Raw genomic sequence first — 18032 nt, forward strand, 5'->3', positions numbered from 1 at the left:
GATAGTCGCTTGGCTTTTTTCGGCAGCAGTTTAACACCCGCTTTGCCTAGCAGCAGATCCTGGCTGGCCCATACGTGGGCCATAACGTTAGTGCAAGATGCTAGGTAGATTAGTATTTATTTATGCTAATTATATTCATGAGCTTTGCTTTGGTATTAAAACTGTAGTGATTCCTTATCAATGCAGAATATTCATATACTTCGCATCGTGTTCACCCGATGCAATACCGTGTCAGAGTATATTGCTTCAATGTGACCTCAACATTGACGCAACTCAGTGTCTGCTGAAGTTTATTCGTTCAATTTACTCTGTTTTCATATCTATATGTCCACGTTACATACTTTGAGAAAGTGTACACGACTGACAGAGATAAGGAGGTGATGGACCCTAAATTCAGTACCTTGAGAAGCCGATACAGAGCGTACTTATCTTCATTGTAGTGATGCTTGTGTCTTAAAAATTTTCTATATTTTTGTCGCAGATCATCGGGTTGCAATGGTTCTAAACTGACCAATGAAAACCCAAAAGGGACCATTTTGTCCTTTCCAGATCAGAATGTTACATTGTAAAGTAGCTCATCTATTCTTCGCACGATTGGAACTAATTACAGTGGTTGTTACGAAACTAGTTGAGAAAGTTTAATACTATTCACTTCACTGAGCGCCACATGGTGGAATATGTAATGTAAATATTAAAGAGAATGGGACCAGACTCGATTAGCATATAGCTATTTTTCTGGATCCATATTTGCCTTTTGCCTATTTTCAGTTTTTGTAATAATGAACTTGTCAAAGATTTTTAAAACAGGCAATAAAATGAATTGAATAAAAAAATGAATTGAATTTGGGATAATTGGATGGTAAATTAATGACGATTTAGTCTGCAAATGTAAGCTCATCTGCTTTTCTTTTTACGCTACACACTTGTTTTTATGAGTAATTTGCAATATTGCAACGATCAGCTATCGAGAACCGAACACTTTTGAGAAATTTGAAAAATATGATCATCCAATTATCCCAAATTAGTTCCAATCGTGTTTCTTTTTACTTTTTCTTTTCTTTTACTTTATTCACCCTCCGTCTCATTTCCCCGCCTCTTCTATTCACTTCTACAAATCAAAATTCACACCATTGTTCAGAGTTCTCAGGCAGAAATCATTTACTCGTATTTTTTAATTGATATACACATTTTTAAGTTTGCAGATGACCAGAGGCTCGTCCGCGAAGATTTTATTTTCTTTATCGAAATGTTCCCTACACCATAACCTGGCAATATTATTTGTGCATCAAGTTTTTAAACCGCCTGGTCAATTAAAGAAGGTCCTTACACATTCTTTCGTACACCCGGCGACTCAAACCAACAAAAGCGAACCGAACTAGTGAAAACAAAAAGTGGACACAGTTGCCTAGCGAGGATTTCAATGTTACTGCGCGTAAGGGCATTCACCCTCCTTGGTGTCAATATTCCCATCTGATATTCCAAGGACGACAAAAAGAGACCTAGAATTAGACGGCTTAATGACATCATTTTTCAAGTGAAACCAAAATCTAAAGCAATGAAGTTGCCGCTCTTGTGATTAAGTTTTAAATATATCACGTATGTCACATGTTATTTCTAAATCGCAAGTGTGCACATCCCCCGTGCACATCCCCCGTGCACATCCCCCGTGCACATCTCTAATTTATGAGCATCAAGTGAAATTAAGACAGTAGAGGAAAAAGTCACTCAACTTGAAGCATTTTATTAAGACTGGTAAAGGCAAGAGTCCATGCACTAAAGCTCAATGTTTAACGTAGAATGCTATTTATTTTGACGTGTCAATCTTGGATGGGAGGCACTTCATTGAGAAAATTGAATGTCCTTTTCGAAACTTTTGTTACCATAAGCTTCAGTATTTTCTTGGATACTGGTTATGTCCCGGGGCAAGATACAACCTGTAGCAGAGAGTGATTTGTGCATTGACTAATTCTTTAAATGCATTATGTCACACATATGGACTGTTAATGATATTTTCTTTTATCGCCGTTAGTTCAGTCAAATTGATTGTGTCTCGTGTCGCTACTGTGATACCCAGGTTCTTGTAAAATTGAATGAACCATGGTCCCTCTATCACACTGTAATATTACACCTAGTAGAGCTAAGTACACTCAACTCCCTAAGCGTGTGCGCATTGCTGTAAAACGATGACTGCACACTAGTTTTGGTCACGTGAGACTATTTGGGTCCTTTGTGTATGTGCATTGAGTGAATAAATCATTATTTTCTATATTTGCTTTGAATACAAAGGGCGATGTGTATTCTTATATTGAAAACATAGAGTGCAATTTATAGACAAATATTAATATTTCATCCGTAATGTCGCGTCTATTCCATATGTCGAAGGGCATTATTTATGCTGTGCTTACCTAGATAAACGAAACTCCAATCGCTATTGGTGGTTGCTTAGTAACTGATATTCACGCCGCCTTAAGATTTTTACTCCTGGATAAGCTGCCGTGTTAATAAAGGAAGCCGATGGATTCAGGGCAAGTGTTTACCTCCTTATGTCACCTTCTTTATCAGTAGTTTGATATCTTAATATATTTATCAAGAGAAACATTCACTGGGCTTGATAAGAGGTGTCTGCGTTTCCAAAGCTCAGTCTGCTCCAAAATCCTTGATTCGTTCCGTATTGTTAGGTATGGTACACGGTGCAAGTTCGGAACAACAAACGTTACTGTAGCGGACTCAACACATTTCCTGTGGACATAACTATCCGCAAATATTCCGCAAAACCAAATATTAATATAAATTGTAAATGCCACTGTCTTCGATACATTCATAGTATTATATCATGTTATTGTACATCATTTGTCTCATCTGTTTGTGGCATTTCTTGAAGCAGCTCTACGAAAATCTCCTTGATCACGGTTTCATAGTGCTCTCCGTTTTCACCGGTTGCTTCTTGCAAAACTTTGCTTCCTTACATGTAAATCACAGCTCATAGGAGAATAAAGAATTTTTATTAGAATTTCAAAAACTAGCGGAGGCAATCTCTTTCCATACAGCATTTTTGATGAGTTGGAGATGCTGTGATCTCGCAAGGATCACTTTTTCGGAAAACAAAAGAAACCCAAAATGAGCTTTCTCTGAAAAGACACAAAGAATCACCTTTATTTCCCGGAAAGCTTTTTTAAAGGTCGGAAATTTCTGAAAATTAAATGAACCCCCACTGTGCTGCTTGAAAAAAGAATGACCCAAGTTTATTAAACTGTCCCCTGACCCGACTCCGGCCATTATAACTGAACGCTCCCTTATACTGGTTTGTAGATGTTTTGTCCGTAGGAGCCAAATTTGGGTATCTTTACATACACAAATATACGCCAAGTGTACAATGTATCCTCTAAAAATGGTCTCACATTCAGCACGAGGTTTATATTCGACACATCATCCCAGATTCGACCTCAATACATACAACAATCCTCAAAAGCACGACACATCAAGGGTGCTTTGACGCATGCGTGGTTGCTAGGGAGAGCCGCAAAGTGATCACAGAAATCATCATTATGTTTATCTTACTGTCAAAGTAGCGTTTTGGCGTCCATGATTGGCTGACGACCCTGGACGAACGAACAAATACACAAAGCAACTACTACACGATATGAAGGATGCCTTTAATACCGTTACGTAAGTTGACAACTGATGTTAAAGGCATTTGGGATATTTCTTTAGATAACTTCCCCACTGTGCAAAAATTCAAGCCTCGTTGATAATAATTTAAATCAAACTCGGTCGTGAATTTTGCAATCGTCACATTTTGTGAAGAAAAACACCAAACAATAATTGCTCTTGCAGGGTATTTGTAGAATGTCGCAAGCAAGAGAAAATGTTTTTTCCTCGCTACCTTGGACAATTTGGAGATATGCTAATCGTTACGGAGATAGCAGGTAACCTACGGATCCAGCACAAGGCAATGGTGCAGTAACTCTAATAAGTTTCATAGTAAATATTTGCACGTTTTGCCGGTGTGAGAGCTGTCTGCAAATAATAGTTTACACGCAATATGTTTTCATTTGCGGACAGGCATGAGGCATGTCGAAGTTTTTGCATTTCGCAACATGAAACTGCTAAAATAGCGTCAGCGTTACAATCAATGGACAGAACTTGAGTAATGCCCCAACCGGTATGTTACGCCTCGATGATATCGTGTATCGGACTTTGGAAGGTCTATATCCTACGTCAATATCAACGATTGTTTGAACTAATCTGTTGATACCTGCGTTGTTTTCCACCAGGTGTTCACGCATGCGTGTTAACATGTGTGAAGTGAAAACAAGCCGATAAATACATATTCATTGGTATTACGTTTTAATCATATATCGGACTTGTAAAATCCATGTTTGCGTTCATGTCGAACCAACTACTCATCCGTCAACTAAAAACCTCAGCATCACGACAGATTATACAAGGTGAATCCACTTCAGCTGATAACACGGATAAAACTCGAACAGTGATTAAACTTTAAAGAATGTTTATGCCCTTCACCGTCGTCGACACATATTGCATATCACACATATCACATCGCGTATCGCATTTGCAAAATTTCGGACATACCAAAGCTCTGTCAATGGCAAATTAAGTTTCTCTTGATATATGCACAATGAATGAGTGATTTTAATACAGCCAGGAAAAGCGTGAAAAGAAGAATGGTCACATCATGGGTAGCAAGAGTAAATTGACTCGCCAGACATAGAGAGCTGTGCGGAGTTGAATGTTTATCCAAACAGCGAAAGTACAGCACATGCAACAATAGTGTCTTTTTGTCTCTATAACCACAATTTATGCTATTTGTAAGGTATGGACTTATTTCGGATATGCAAGTATCCCGTCATGCCACAGACATATTGACGGTTTGATAAGAATAAGCTTATTAGAGTCGCTAAAATAATCATGGCAACATAGCCGCCAACGGTTAGTCTACCCTTCCTGAAAGAAATTGAACTACATTTGAAAGCCACGGGAAATTATGCAATCTGTTCATTGCACAGAAATATGGGTCGAAACGTCCGGTTACATTAACCATGGTACGCCGAAATCAACATGGTTCGCTGGAGCCGCAACAGCAAATGCTGCGTATGTTCTCACCCTCGGTCACGTGACCTTGTGTGGGTGGAAGCAATCACAGACATTTACTTAGCAAGATTATTTCGAGCAAGTAAACACCCCCAAGACGATCATTACAAGACATTGTTGACAACAAAACAAAGCTAAATGAAATGTCCCGTTGCTGCAATGCCGTGATAATGTCAAAGTTCGCAATACAGGAAGACAGATACATTACACAACGGAATATTGTCTTTTCGATGGTTTAATGCAATTCTGCTTCAGAAAGTGTTAAAATCATATCGAACAAACTATGACCTCTTAAATGTCGTGACAACTCAGCCATATTATGACAGGAAAACGTTCAGAATGACAATCATCTTCAAAATAGATATGGTGCTGTATAATGAAAGTACCGATTATGTGGGCTTACCGAAAGAATTTACATTTTCTTTCTGTATGGAATGGATTCTTTCAACTTGGCAAAATCAAAGTGGCAACTTTTTTCGACATGTGGTCGAATGGATGGAAACTTCTTGTCTGGACATGATCTATCCTTTCAAGAACTTGGAAACAATCCAACTTGCTATCCGGTCTTTTGTAATTTCAAAAGAAGTCCTTCCGAACAAGGAGAGTACAACAAAAGGACAGGTAATGGCAGTTCTATATTAAGGATTGTGGTCCCATTACGAAGAATGCTTTTGTCCCATATCCTTCATCGGTATTTAAGTATCACTACATTTTACAATCCCGTTACAACGTTTTATCTATCTCTCATGAATTTGCCAACCATCATCTAAATTTACGACTTCCAAGTTGTTGGGGGACAAAACTTCGATTAAGCAGAATCAGAAAGAGCAACGTCACCGTGGACTTGAACAAGTTAGAGAGAAAAGTTACAGGTTGTACATTGTACTGATTGAAAAGCAGGTAATTTGCATCCCGGTGCATGTCGGGATAAGTGTAATTCATGTCACGTATGCATGGTTACAGACGCTGTTTACAACTTGACACAGATACATAATCTGGCGTACGGGTTATATCAGGTTCTGATCTTTCACCCTACATTGCTTACAGTATGGTAACATATACTTATGGTGATATGAACCCGTGGAAGTGTTGGGCTTGTTTGTTATGCTTGGCAGTATCTTTGCCCGCTGGCGTTATCATGCGTTTTTGTCAGTATTGGAACGAGCTGCTATACAAAGTTTATATTACTCTCACTTTGGTTTGTAACTCTATATTTAAAAAAAGGTTCTGATCGATCCCACTGTGCTATTTTTGTGTTATTTCCAGTTTGCCTTTGGACAAGGCAGAGCTTGGTTATCCATTGACGCCCTCGTGTCTGTTTGTATCTTCTCAATTCAAGAACCCTGTCAGACCTTATATTTTCACAAATAAAGTTTTCTGTTGGTCGCGTTTTTGCCACATCCATGAAATCAGTCAGTTTTGTCGAAAACAAGAAGGGAATGTTACAGTTAGTTTGTTCGATAGCTTTTGTGGTCCAGGAATACTGAATCGGTTTAGAACCCATTTCGGTCTAAAGTCACTCTGTTTGAAAGTTAAAGTCGATACCTATTGAGCGATTCCTATAGTGATGCCTCTTGTAATTAAGATGTGTGTCGTATATTTCAAAATGGAGAATATAGTACATTGAACTGTTTTCTCATTTCAATGTGGGGGGGGGGGGAGTATTTAGGAATCAGATGATCAATTGAAGTGCCACTTTGCTTTTTGTTTGCTTTAGATTGTTACTTCCCTAGGTTGACGTTATGCAGACTTGTTTAATCTATCATGCAACTATCAGTTTTCATTTCTTTTATAACACCCGACTTTATCGACAATAAGCGATACATTTTCGGTTTTACTGGATGTGAATGGAATATTTGTAACGACTAAAATGTGAATATGTTTCCTACCATGGTTTATCATTATGTTGTTATGAGTGTGTGAATATCCTACATAGGCCCTGATCATGATACACATCACAGTGCAAATCTCCCATCAACATATGTTAGATGGCATTGTTCTTTTTTCGATCTGTGAGACCCTCAGACTATTTTTCCTTATACATTAAAGCAAAAATTGGGAAAGGCTTAAAAAGTCGCAATGTATCGTTACTTTTGTAGGTTTATTCAATTTGTGAACAAATGTTTAAAACTGTAACTTTATTTTTGTTTCGTTCTGTGGGTAATCCACTCGGTCTGGATAAACATGAACACGATGCGAGAATACTGCTGATGTTTGCCACCAATGCTGTAAACTACTCCACTGGTTTTTACAACAACGTACACCAATTCTAGAATGTCTTCATTATCTGTTCAGTCGTAAAACGTTGGAACTCACCGATAAGTATATCACAACTAACGGCATACCACGACCCCGGGTCCACGACATCACAACATGCAACATTCTAGGACAGTACGATGACAGACGAAGCAGATACAGATAAAAGAAAATAAATTGAATAGTTTTCTAATTTGTTACGTTGGCAGAACGGTTTTCTAATTTGTTACGTTCTCTTTTCAACGTTTTACGGGATATTTTATTCGATTGCAATTACATAACCATGACAAGAGAGATTAATCTTGGCTATAAATTAGCTTATTGTTTTTCAAATACGTGAATATCAAGTAATGTAGATGAGACTTCAGAAGCACCTGCCTATAACGTTGTTTGTTAATGGTAGAATAAGCTTGATTCGTAAATCATGCCTATATCAATTTTAGCTATTTTTAATCGGAGAGGATATCTCCATCGATGAAACTTTAAATGTCATCAAATCTCAATCTTATAAGTTATACTTCTGTTTTACGTAGGGGTATATGTATTTTACAATAGATAGTCATGAATAGTGTAATTTCATCATTGAAGATAGAGTGGGTTATATTTTCTTTATTTAGAGGTAACGTCTTGCCAACAAACATACAATCCACTTAACCTTTGCTTTTGGTAAAGTTCTGCTCCGCTTGGTTAAAACTACTGCGAACCTCAGTGGAGAAACAAAGTGTGATCAAAATAGAAATTAAACAAAGTTTACAACAAAACAGTCGTAAACCCTGGTTTTAGTGGTGGATAAAGCATGCAATAAATCTGATTGTTGGTCACATCACATGTCGATGGCAAGATACCCAACACTTCCCGAAACTAGGAGAATTTTAAAGTGCACATACAAAGTTGGATCACCCAGTGCTTGTTCGAAGTCCCATAAAAGGAAACGTCCTCCAACTCATAAGCCGTTCAATAAAGGCAATAAATCTGCCGTATGAAAGAAATAAGTTCTGTTGGATGTGGTGAAAAACTCATAAACCTGACTTACCAGCTTAATGTGAGGAAGGGGAGTACTAGACAACAATAATAAGAGTAAACCAACAAATGACAACATCGATTTGTCTATTGGGAGCTACTGGAGTAATGGACCATTCAACATGGCGTCATTTACCAGGGAGACCGCAAATCAAACTCTCATATAAATTAGACCGCAGTTTAGAATAGTAAGCTTGGAAAATCGGATAGTTTGCGGATCAAAAAGTTGTAAACTTTCGTTCCGAATGTGAGACCAGATATATTGTAATTTGATATCTAGAGGTACGGTTTACGCGGTTATGATAATTGGCAAGTGAAATTATATGTCATACCCTATGTGTGTAGCACCGTTAGCAATGACGACATCAATAGCTTGTTTCCGCCTTTATTATTATTGATCACGTAAAATGATTGACAGAGATTGTGTCAGTTGTCGATGATGAACAACAGTTCTAGCATCCTTTGTATCTGTTTGAGAGAGAGAAAGACAGACAGACAGAGACAGAAAGACAGAAAATTTTGTTGACAGTATGTCGATGGGTGTGTGCAGTGTGATTCATATTTTTTAAATTGCGATACTTATTTCTTATTATCCTTTTGGACGCAAGGGTAATGTATAATTAGTGTTTTTCTTGCTTTTATTTTTTGTGTGTTTGTTTTATATTGGTCTATGTTGGACTGCAATAAAGATAATAATAATAATAAATGTGTGGACTCTAAATTGTAAAGTCGATATCGGTGTCACGTTATGGATGATGCAACAGTTCCTGCCAAGAGTCCAACCAATCTAAAAGTGATACTGTATGCTCGGAACGCATGACATACGAGTTGCACCGAAAACGCTGCGCATCAAATCCAAACTAAACAAATATCTTCTGTTTCACTTCAGATAGATTAAAATAGAAATACTGACTTAAATGATGTTATTCATTTCTCAACTTTAAGGATAATTTGACCTGAAAACAAAAAAAAAGTTTAGACACACTTGTTATAAATATTACATACATCAAATCACGGATGTAAAAAAAATACTTTTTATGTCCATGATCATGTGGATAATAGCGGTAAAGTAGGTCGAAACTTTATCTGTGTAAGTCATCGCTCTATTTAAAAAAGATGTGTGCTAACCTACCCCACTGTCCCTGAAGACTAGACGGCCGGACAATTGCCAATAACGACATGACGTCAAATACCTGGGGTCAGGGTTTCAAGTGGTACAGTAAAGCTGTCATGTGAGTTGATAAAGAAGATAATATCAATCAATAAGATAAGACATGGGAACACTTTACAAAATTTCGGGGCGACTTTTTGACATTTATGGTCAAACTGACACCTTATCGTGGAATCACATCGTCTGACGGTAGTGACGTCACAATGGTGTATAACATAATTATTTGATAGAGATATTGTGCGTGTTGAACAGGTGTGTTTTACAATTCCTAGGGAATGTAGGAACAGGTTTTCCATTTTCGCTATCGTCTGTGGTAATGATATTGATAGGTTGAATGAAATAATTTGGTTGAAGTGCAACAGGTACATGAAATTGATTCGGTACATTGGGCAGATAGCTACTTGAAAGTTACATGATGTGTCAAACATTACTTGAACAGTAATAAGTGAAGAAGGTTGATTTTCGGAATTCAGCTGCTTTTATTCAACTGGACTTGTCTCGATTGACAGATACTTGAATGAAACATGCAACTTGATGATAGAGTAAAAAATCAGAGAATACGATTGGTGTAAATTACAATAAGGGAAGATGATGGTAATTGGATCCGTTGCTGTGTCATCATACTGGCCGTACATGCTGACTACAGAACTGTATATACTTAGTCTGAGAAACTACTGAACCAAACCATTACATTTCTGATAGCCCAACAATGCCTATGGACTAAATTACGAACTTTGTGTCCCAATAAAGTTTAAAATAATGTAGGGGAATGCATTTAAATCGACCTGGTCTCTCTTTGTCGAAGGTCAACTGTTTTTTCTCTCTGCACAGGAAGTGAACAATGAGCAATCAATTAATTTGCCGAAAGGGGTGTTTTCGTCATCCGATTCTAAGTTCACAGAAAGGACAATATACAGTGCCTGATGGGAGTTCTATTTGTGTGGCCTTGACACAGTCTGGCTCTCATAGCCACGCTACAACTGCCACAGCCGATTACCAGGCATGGTAGTGATTAGCAAATACCATGGTGCACGAGTCGGTTGTGGCTGCCCACGATCAGTGACTCTGGTAACAAAATACCTTTTGACAAACAACTTGCTCAGCCACTTCATGCGTAAAGAACGCTGCCTATCCAACAAACACTCCGCCTTGACACGTGTCGAGCTGACACAAATACCAATGGTGGTTATTGGTTGACCGACATGGAGGGACTGTGGTTGACCGCAGCATGTACCTCGAGACTCTATATGTACCACCATGTCCGAAACATGGATCCTTCATCCAAAAGTTTTCATCTTTGAGCGTCTTGCATGCAAAACAAAGGCACACAACAAAGAGTAAATTATCGAACTACGCCCCGGGATTGAATTACCATACCGATACTATCAGAGTCCACCGTACAGGCGCCGCCTTTAGAACAATTACACTGGTGAAGATACCTACAACTTCAACTACAAGGGCAGGGCCTGTAAGCTAACATTTTAAATGATAATACGGCGCTGCGCGGCAGTCGCTCTGAGTTCAATATTTCTCTGCATTTCGCATTTTGGCAGTCACGGGGAAAGCCTTTTGAATGTTTGGTTATCAAATTAAGGTTTTTCAAATACCTGATTTTGTACGAACTGAGATATTGTTACGTTATCACTTGTACAAATTTAAGACTTCTACGTGGATTTTACTAAGTGACACAGCTTTTGCGGCGAGGACGAATATTCAGCGAATAATAAAGAGTTTGATGATCATTCAAATGTCAATAAAAAGTTGTAACGTCTGACACTATCATTATTTCTCAATGCCGTTCTATCATACTGAGAGCTCGTTATTCGGGTTCTTTTCACTGATCGGATGAACATACTTTTTTTTAAAGCTGGCGAAATTGCATAATTTTGTGACTGATTAATTTCCACGCAAACCTAGTACAGAATTTTTTACAACGCGGCTGGTCCCCAGGTTATTAAGTTACACTATGAAAGCTTTTTTAGCCTGGATAAATGTTGTCAATGAGTAAGCGAATTCGTAGCGGGCACAATATACTAGGCAACAATTGCATCAACTGACTGAATATCGATCCGACAAGATAGCATCCTTGCCCTGAAGGATGGAGGAATTTACAATATTTGCACTGGAACGGTGCGCCGGTAGGATTCGTCGATTTCGATCACGTGGCCTACAACGCACATGGCTCGAAATTCCGTCAAAACATCAACAGCACTGCGTGCGCAAACTGTAAATAATATCTGATCGATCATCGATCATCATCACTGAAGTTTTCCGCTTTAAATTTCTGCGGCGTTTTCCTGTGCCTGGAAATAAAGTGCAATGTCATGATAATCCGAAATACGTGCTACGTATGGTATGTATTTGTTGTCGATTGGCGCTGTGACCCCGGGGCTGTGACTCGACAGGCAAATATTATGCACTGCCATGTCCATATGTTCACAGCACCCTGGCATGTCAGATACATCGTTGTTGCATCACACTTCCTCCGTGGAGTTCATGCCTTTCTGAAACCTCTGGCCCTGGCTCAGATGAAAATACCGATATTATATTGTCTAGCGGACGTCTAGCTAGTGATTAAATTACAGTGTCAAACTGAGACTGGTTCGTAAGATAGATAGATAGATAGATAGATAGATAGATGGAGACAGAAAGATAGGTAGGTAGGCAGGTGGGTAGGTATGCAGGTAGCAAAGATGAGCGTTCATGTACAAATTCACTGAACTCATAGTAATAACGTCTGATTCTAACAATTGGGCCTGTTTTGTTTTCTCTTGTGATCAGGTTTTCATGACCATTTACAACGTTACATAACTTATTTGCAGCATTCTGAAGACTGCAAGTGTTGTCCCTTCACTATAACAACAACTACGATTACCAAAGTAAACAGCGTCTACAGTTAGCCTACTGTCAATAATTGGGATATAGCCCTGCGTACAGGTCTGTGTGTACCCGGCGTTATACGGGTGCAGCGGTGGTGGAGGCCGTATAACGCCGGGAACACACAGACCTGTACGCAGGGCTAATAGGGATACTACTCCTTGTGGACACCGAGAACTGCAGGTCTACGCAGTGAACAGGTGCCTGAATTATTTCGCGAAATTTATGGTCCACATTGTATGTTTAGAGTAATTACGACTTTTTCCCTTCTATTTAGCCTTACTCAATGCTCAAAACAAATCTTCATGGTCCTGGACATGCAGTGCGTGCGCATCATGAGAAGGGGCTGGGCTAATTTGTCAACAATATGAACTTCACTAGCCAACCAGCTAGCAGCCAATATTTGCATATTTTATCGATTTGCAGCGAGTCGGACGATGACCATTCATGACCCCAACATCAAAACCAGCTGTATGTATCAACTCAATTATAATATCGTCACATGTGTGTTGTCACGTGTCTACCACTTTATGATAAACACGTTTCCCATATAAGGGGAGTGTAGCTAACCTAGGCATGCATCACTTCTATAGGCGATAGTCGAAGAAAGCACAAGCTCAGCAACATTAGCGAGCGGCTTCAAGTTGTCATTATTTGTCGTTAGTCCTGTGTCGTCAGTTCCAAAACTTGTCTCACGATGTTTTACACTAAGGAGAGGCCCGTTCTGTGCCGTTTTGGGCCATGCCAGTTCAACGGTTCAGCTGTAGTTTGCAGAACCACCTTCGATATGCCGAAACAATCCAGCGGCCATGATCCGCCTCGATGCGATGGCGGCGGTGGAGTGGATGTAAACGACAGAAATGAGAACCAAGCAAGGGACACCAAACCTCGACAGAGGCAACCTTCTGGCAGCTGTCTCAAAAGCCCGACTGGATCTCCACCCTCTTCACCTGCTCGAAAATCGGTAAGATTTGCTGACAGCATTGGTATGGAGTTGGAAGCTGTTCGAATCTTCGAGAAATGCGACTCTGACTACGAGCTGAACCTGCCTGATTCGTTCATGAAGTCCGTGCTCAGATCGAGGCGATTTATGGCACACTGTCAGAACAACTACAGGGTTCCTTCGGAAAAATACCTTGAACCATGCTTCCTGCTACCAGACTCTGACATTTCGAACAATGTAAGGGAAAAGAAAGTGTGCTTGGAGTCATACGAAGTGAAGGACTTGTCCGTCAAAGCGAACGTACGGGTCGCGAACATTGCATTCGAAAAATCTGTGAAGGTAAGGTTTACCATCACTGACTGGGCAACGCATTATGATTTGCCAGCAAGGTATGTTGACAACTCGAACGATGGCCATACAGATAAATTCACATTTGAGATTGCGTTACCCAGGGATTTTGTAATCGGTTGCCGACTCGAATTCGCCGTGAAATACGAAGTCGATGGCCAGACTTACTGGGACAACAACTCGGACGACAACTATGCATACGAATGCACGGACAACAGGCGCACATCTAGACCGTGAACTAACATTTCCGACTTAAAATCGAAAGATATAAGATTTGTTGAACTGGGAATAGTCAAGCAGGACTGAGCTATTAGTTTGCGTCCATGGAAGACCTCTTCCCAGTTGATGCGGGAAAACCGAAAACAACAGCTCCCTGTTTCTCCACTACTGCTCTGGACGTACAGGGGTGCACGATCGATATTGACATGCATGGTAATGCGTGACGTCAAGCCAAGCCTACCATTACAGAATTTCAATGAACACTTATTTACATAAGTATGTTGTTCAACATGTTCTAACGATTTTCTTTAATAAGACTATTGTTTTTGTCACATTTTCAACTTCAAAGCAATCTCTCAGGCCATACATATACAAATTTTTGAAAGATTTTCACAACAAACCAGTCCGGTGGCATTACAGCCCTACAGTGGCAAAACCATGTTATGCAAATATTGCGGTTTTGGCGCGACCGCTATGCGAGGGATTGCGACGAAGAAAAACACGATAAACTCCGGGCATGCTTTACCATTACTACTTTACACACCATGTTTTCTGAAATTTATCTATGACACTTATTAGCATTGCCAGTAGTCAATTTTACCGTTTTGCGGAAAAGGAAAACCGATGAAAATTTTGGAAAATTTCTCGTTTGGCTTATGTAGATAATAAATGAATTTGGGTCAGTACTGCCATTTCTATGGAAGAAGAAAAAAAAACATGACATCATACACTGTGAAATCATCATGTCAAAATAGATATAGAAATATTAATTTTCAAGAGCATAATGGACTTTTTTCCTGTGACTTCAATTTATGTTTATATTCACCAGTTGCTATTCTGACATAATTTAGCACTGCGTGTTTGATAAGATCACTCAGAAAGAGCGTTCGACTCGATGAATTCCTCTCTCTACAAATATGAGAGCACCTATACCTGCTCTCGTGTCAATCGATGGAATTCGGATCTTGTTCCGCTTCAATTTCTGATGTGGCACATTGATGGTATGGTTATGGCGTTACAGAAACCACCGCTAGTCTCACTAATCAGTGGCGCGTGGGTTTACTTTTACAACAAATGTATACCTTCAAACTTTGTTTGCAAGATAATTGATCGGAGAAAGCACCGCGAGACCTGCAGGTAGTTTAAACGCGTGTGTTTACAACAGAAAGATACACCTTCAAACTTGGAGTTTACCAGACAAATTGAAATTCTAAGTACTTATAAATAATGTAAAAAAACACTGTAAAATACAAACGAAATATATGCATTATTTTTGAAGTTATTTTGTAGAGAAACTTTATCGTCAGAGTTACAAGCCGTTCGATGGGAACGTCGAGTTGTCGTTTAGACTTGTTGTTGGAGCTTGTGGAATTTTCACGGTTTTTTGTAAACGAATTGTAAATCGTATATCTTGAAGTTGTTACCATTTCATTTGTCAATTTGTACGTGTTTCAGTGTTAGTGGAATAAAATTGAAACATACAAAGATGATAAAGTGAAAATTTGTCTCTGCACATTTCTATAAGAAAGTGGTTGTCTGTGGTGTTTGCGATGAATATGTTGAGTGTAATGGACCGGAGATGTCACTAACAGTTTAACGTCTCTAGTAAACAATCCGTCGCTGGGCCCGGGGAAGAGACGAAACTACAATAAATGCTGACCTATGCTCTGCCTGAAGTTATGGGGACAATGTCCCGTTCGACCCATTAAGTTACTGTGGCGTGCGGTGCATGTAATGAAACCCTACACCGTGTGTGAAGGAGTCAGTTTGCAGGACAGTGGGGGCGTCCTGAGCGAGAGCCCAACCTGGACGAAACAGCTCTGTTGAGGTTAATGCTGAGGAAGTGACGCCTCAAGCTGCAAACTCCAGGGAGTGTTTATACCGAACGTGAATTCCATCACGCCAAACATTGCAACTCAAATATCATCAATATGAATGATTGTAGTGTCTTTGGTTTACGTTCACTTAACTTTCTGCTGTCGTTATCTGTTCTTCCGTCCACTGCCATGATCTGTTCTATTTATATAGTTCCAGAGAAACTCGAATTCCTCCCTAAGCCGACACTCAGACAATGTGCGTCGGAGTCTGTCATAATTGTACGCTGATTAAGACACTTCTGCCGGATATCATGTGGTCTCTCCATCCTCAATGAACCAGTTATTTATAGAGGTGATCTACCCATCCCTGAATGAACCATTTAAAGAGATGATACTATAATCATGATAATATAATACTAGTTGGAATTTCCACCGCCATATTACTTTCATCCTTAAAGTAAGGAATGGGCCTTGTCATATTTGGGTGGAAGAGCATTTTTCTCACTTGCACTGTCTCTCCTCCACATCGCTTGGTCACTCTTTTCCTGACGATGTAGGCCTTTCCCATGTTCAATTCCACGGCCCGGAAATTCACATAATATTTAAAAACAGATTTGGCAAGGAAAATGAAATTCAATCAACTCGCATCATAACTACGGTGACTGAGTTCATCGTAGTTCGAAAATAAAATAGTGTCGTACGCTTTGCCCCAGAATCACCTTGCTAATTTACAGAGCTATCAAACGACACAATTTTCATATACTTCCATTTCCTCCGTGTCAATTCGCAGTCACGTATAATGTAGTGGATCTTAAATGATGCTATGTCGAACTTTAGCTGATACTTTGAATGAGACTTTGAACTCTTCCCTTTTCAGAAATCAAAGCCACGCCCTTTTCAACTACACATTCTTGTTTCATTGTTTCCTTTCTTAAAATACAGAGTGTGAACTCTGTTTTCTTTTCAATATAAAAACCCAAATATCATTGCATGCGGCAATTTTAAAGGATTTAAAGGATTTTAATTTTTTTTCAATTCTGCCCCTGCGTTCCGCTGCATTCAAGACTCTTTTTCAAAGTTTAACATTCAAACTCAAACTTCGTTTACTGAATTTTAGATAAATTCACTAATAATCCATTAAGCAGAGCACCTTCAACCTGTAGGTGAATAGTGAACTTGATCTGCTCGATGGCGCTATACCCTAGAGGTCCAAGTTTTCAATTCAGTTCGTAAAGCCTTTCCAGTGTGATGCAATCACGTCCATCCGTGAAACAAATCGCTCCAACATGCAGTGAGGATTTGTTCCATCTTCAGTTATCACAGCTACACTGGTTAAATTTGGAAGCTTTTAAATATTTAAATAATTACAAATCGGCGGGAAATCTTGATTGTACCACGACATTGCATTGCGGTACGGTTCACGGCTGGACTATGACTTTTCAAATTCAATCCGGTCAAACTCTGAAAATCTTGACAAACTCTAGATATGAGACCGGACATTATGTTACATAGGTAAATTAAAACATGATTTTCCATGAACAAAGACACTGTCACATGATAATGCCGGTCACGTGTCAGTGTAATTCGATGATGAATGGAATACGGCCTAAAGCATTGCCAATACATGTATGTCGTTTTAGACATTATTTGTGTTGAATAAACATATTTTATACTCGTTGTACAGGACGTTTTTGTTTCCCCTCATCTTGATGCATGCACTACAGGAATTTAAGGGCTTTTATGATGCAAATTCACAAAAGGGGCAGTCCCTAGGAATACATTGAAGCGCTTACCGCCGAGGTACCGCTGGCTTTTCATGTGTGACGTCATCTTTTATGACGTCAATCATTTGCATTTGAAATAATTCTTTGAAAGCTGCAAAACCGACCGTTTCACTTAGTTTACTGCTGTTTTTATGCAGTCAGAGCAAAATAAAAAACAACCCTTAACCTAGTATGAACTTTACATGAAGTTTGTTCTTCATATATTCCGATGACAAATGAAGGGAAGATCGATCCCATATTAAATTAACTCGTCTCTGAAGACGCAAAGCGTGAAGATAAATGAAAAAATTCGAGATTTGGTTTTCCAGCGAGTAATATTTTTTACCAAGCTTTTCAAAAATGTATACATGAGAATGACCACAGTGTGTAAAACATTCCCAAAAAAATGGCCAACACACAATCTTAATTCTTCACGATATTCATCACTTAAAATAATTGACAATGTACTTAATTGTCCTCCAATTAAATATGAAAATGCTAAAATG

The 18032-nt window shown here is 39.1% G+C and overlaps 1 protein-coding gene across 1 annotated transcript; it reads left to right on the forward strand.

Annotated features, from left to right (window-relative positions):
* Window positions 1-10578: 10578 nt before the first annotated feature.
* Window positions 10579-15447, forward strand: LOC139147146 (protein phosphatase 1 regulatory subunit 3C-like). The gene has a single exon (XM_070718055.1). It carries the CDS (start codon window positions 13134-13136, stop codon window positions 13962-13964), a length of 831 nt encoding a protein of 276 aa, XP_070574156.1. The 5' UTR covers window positions 10579-13133; the 3' UTR covers window positions 13965-15447.
* The last annotated feature ends 2585 nt before the right edge of the window (window positions 15448-18032 follow it).

Source organism: Ptychodera flava, chromosome 13 (assembly GCF_041260155.1).
Source record: "Ptychodera flava strain L36383 chromosome 13, AS_Pfla_20210202, whole genome shotgun sequence".
Lineage (NCBI taxonomy): Eukaryota > Metazoa > Hemichordata > Enteropneusta > Ptychoderidae > Ptychodera > Ptychodera flava.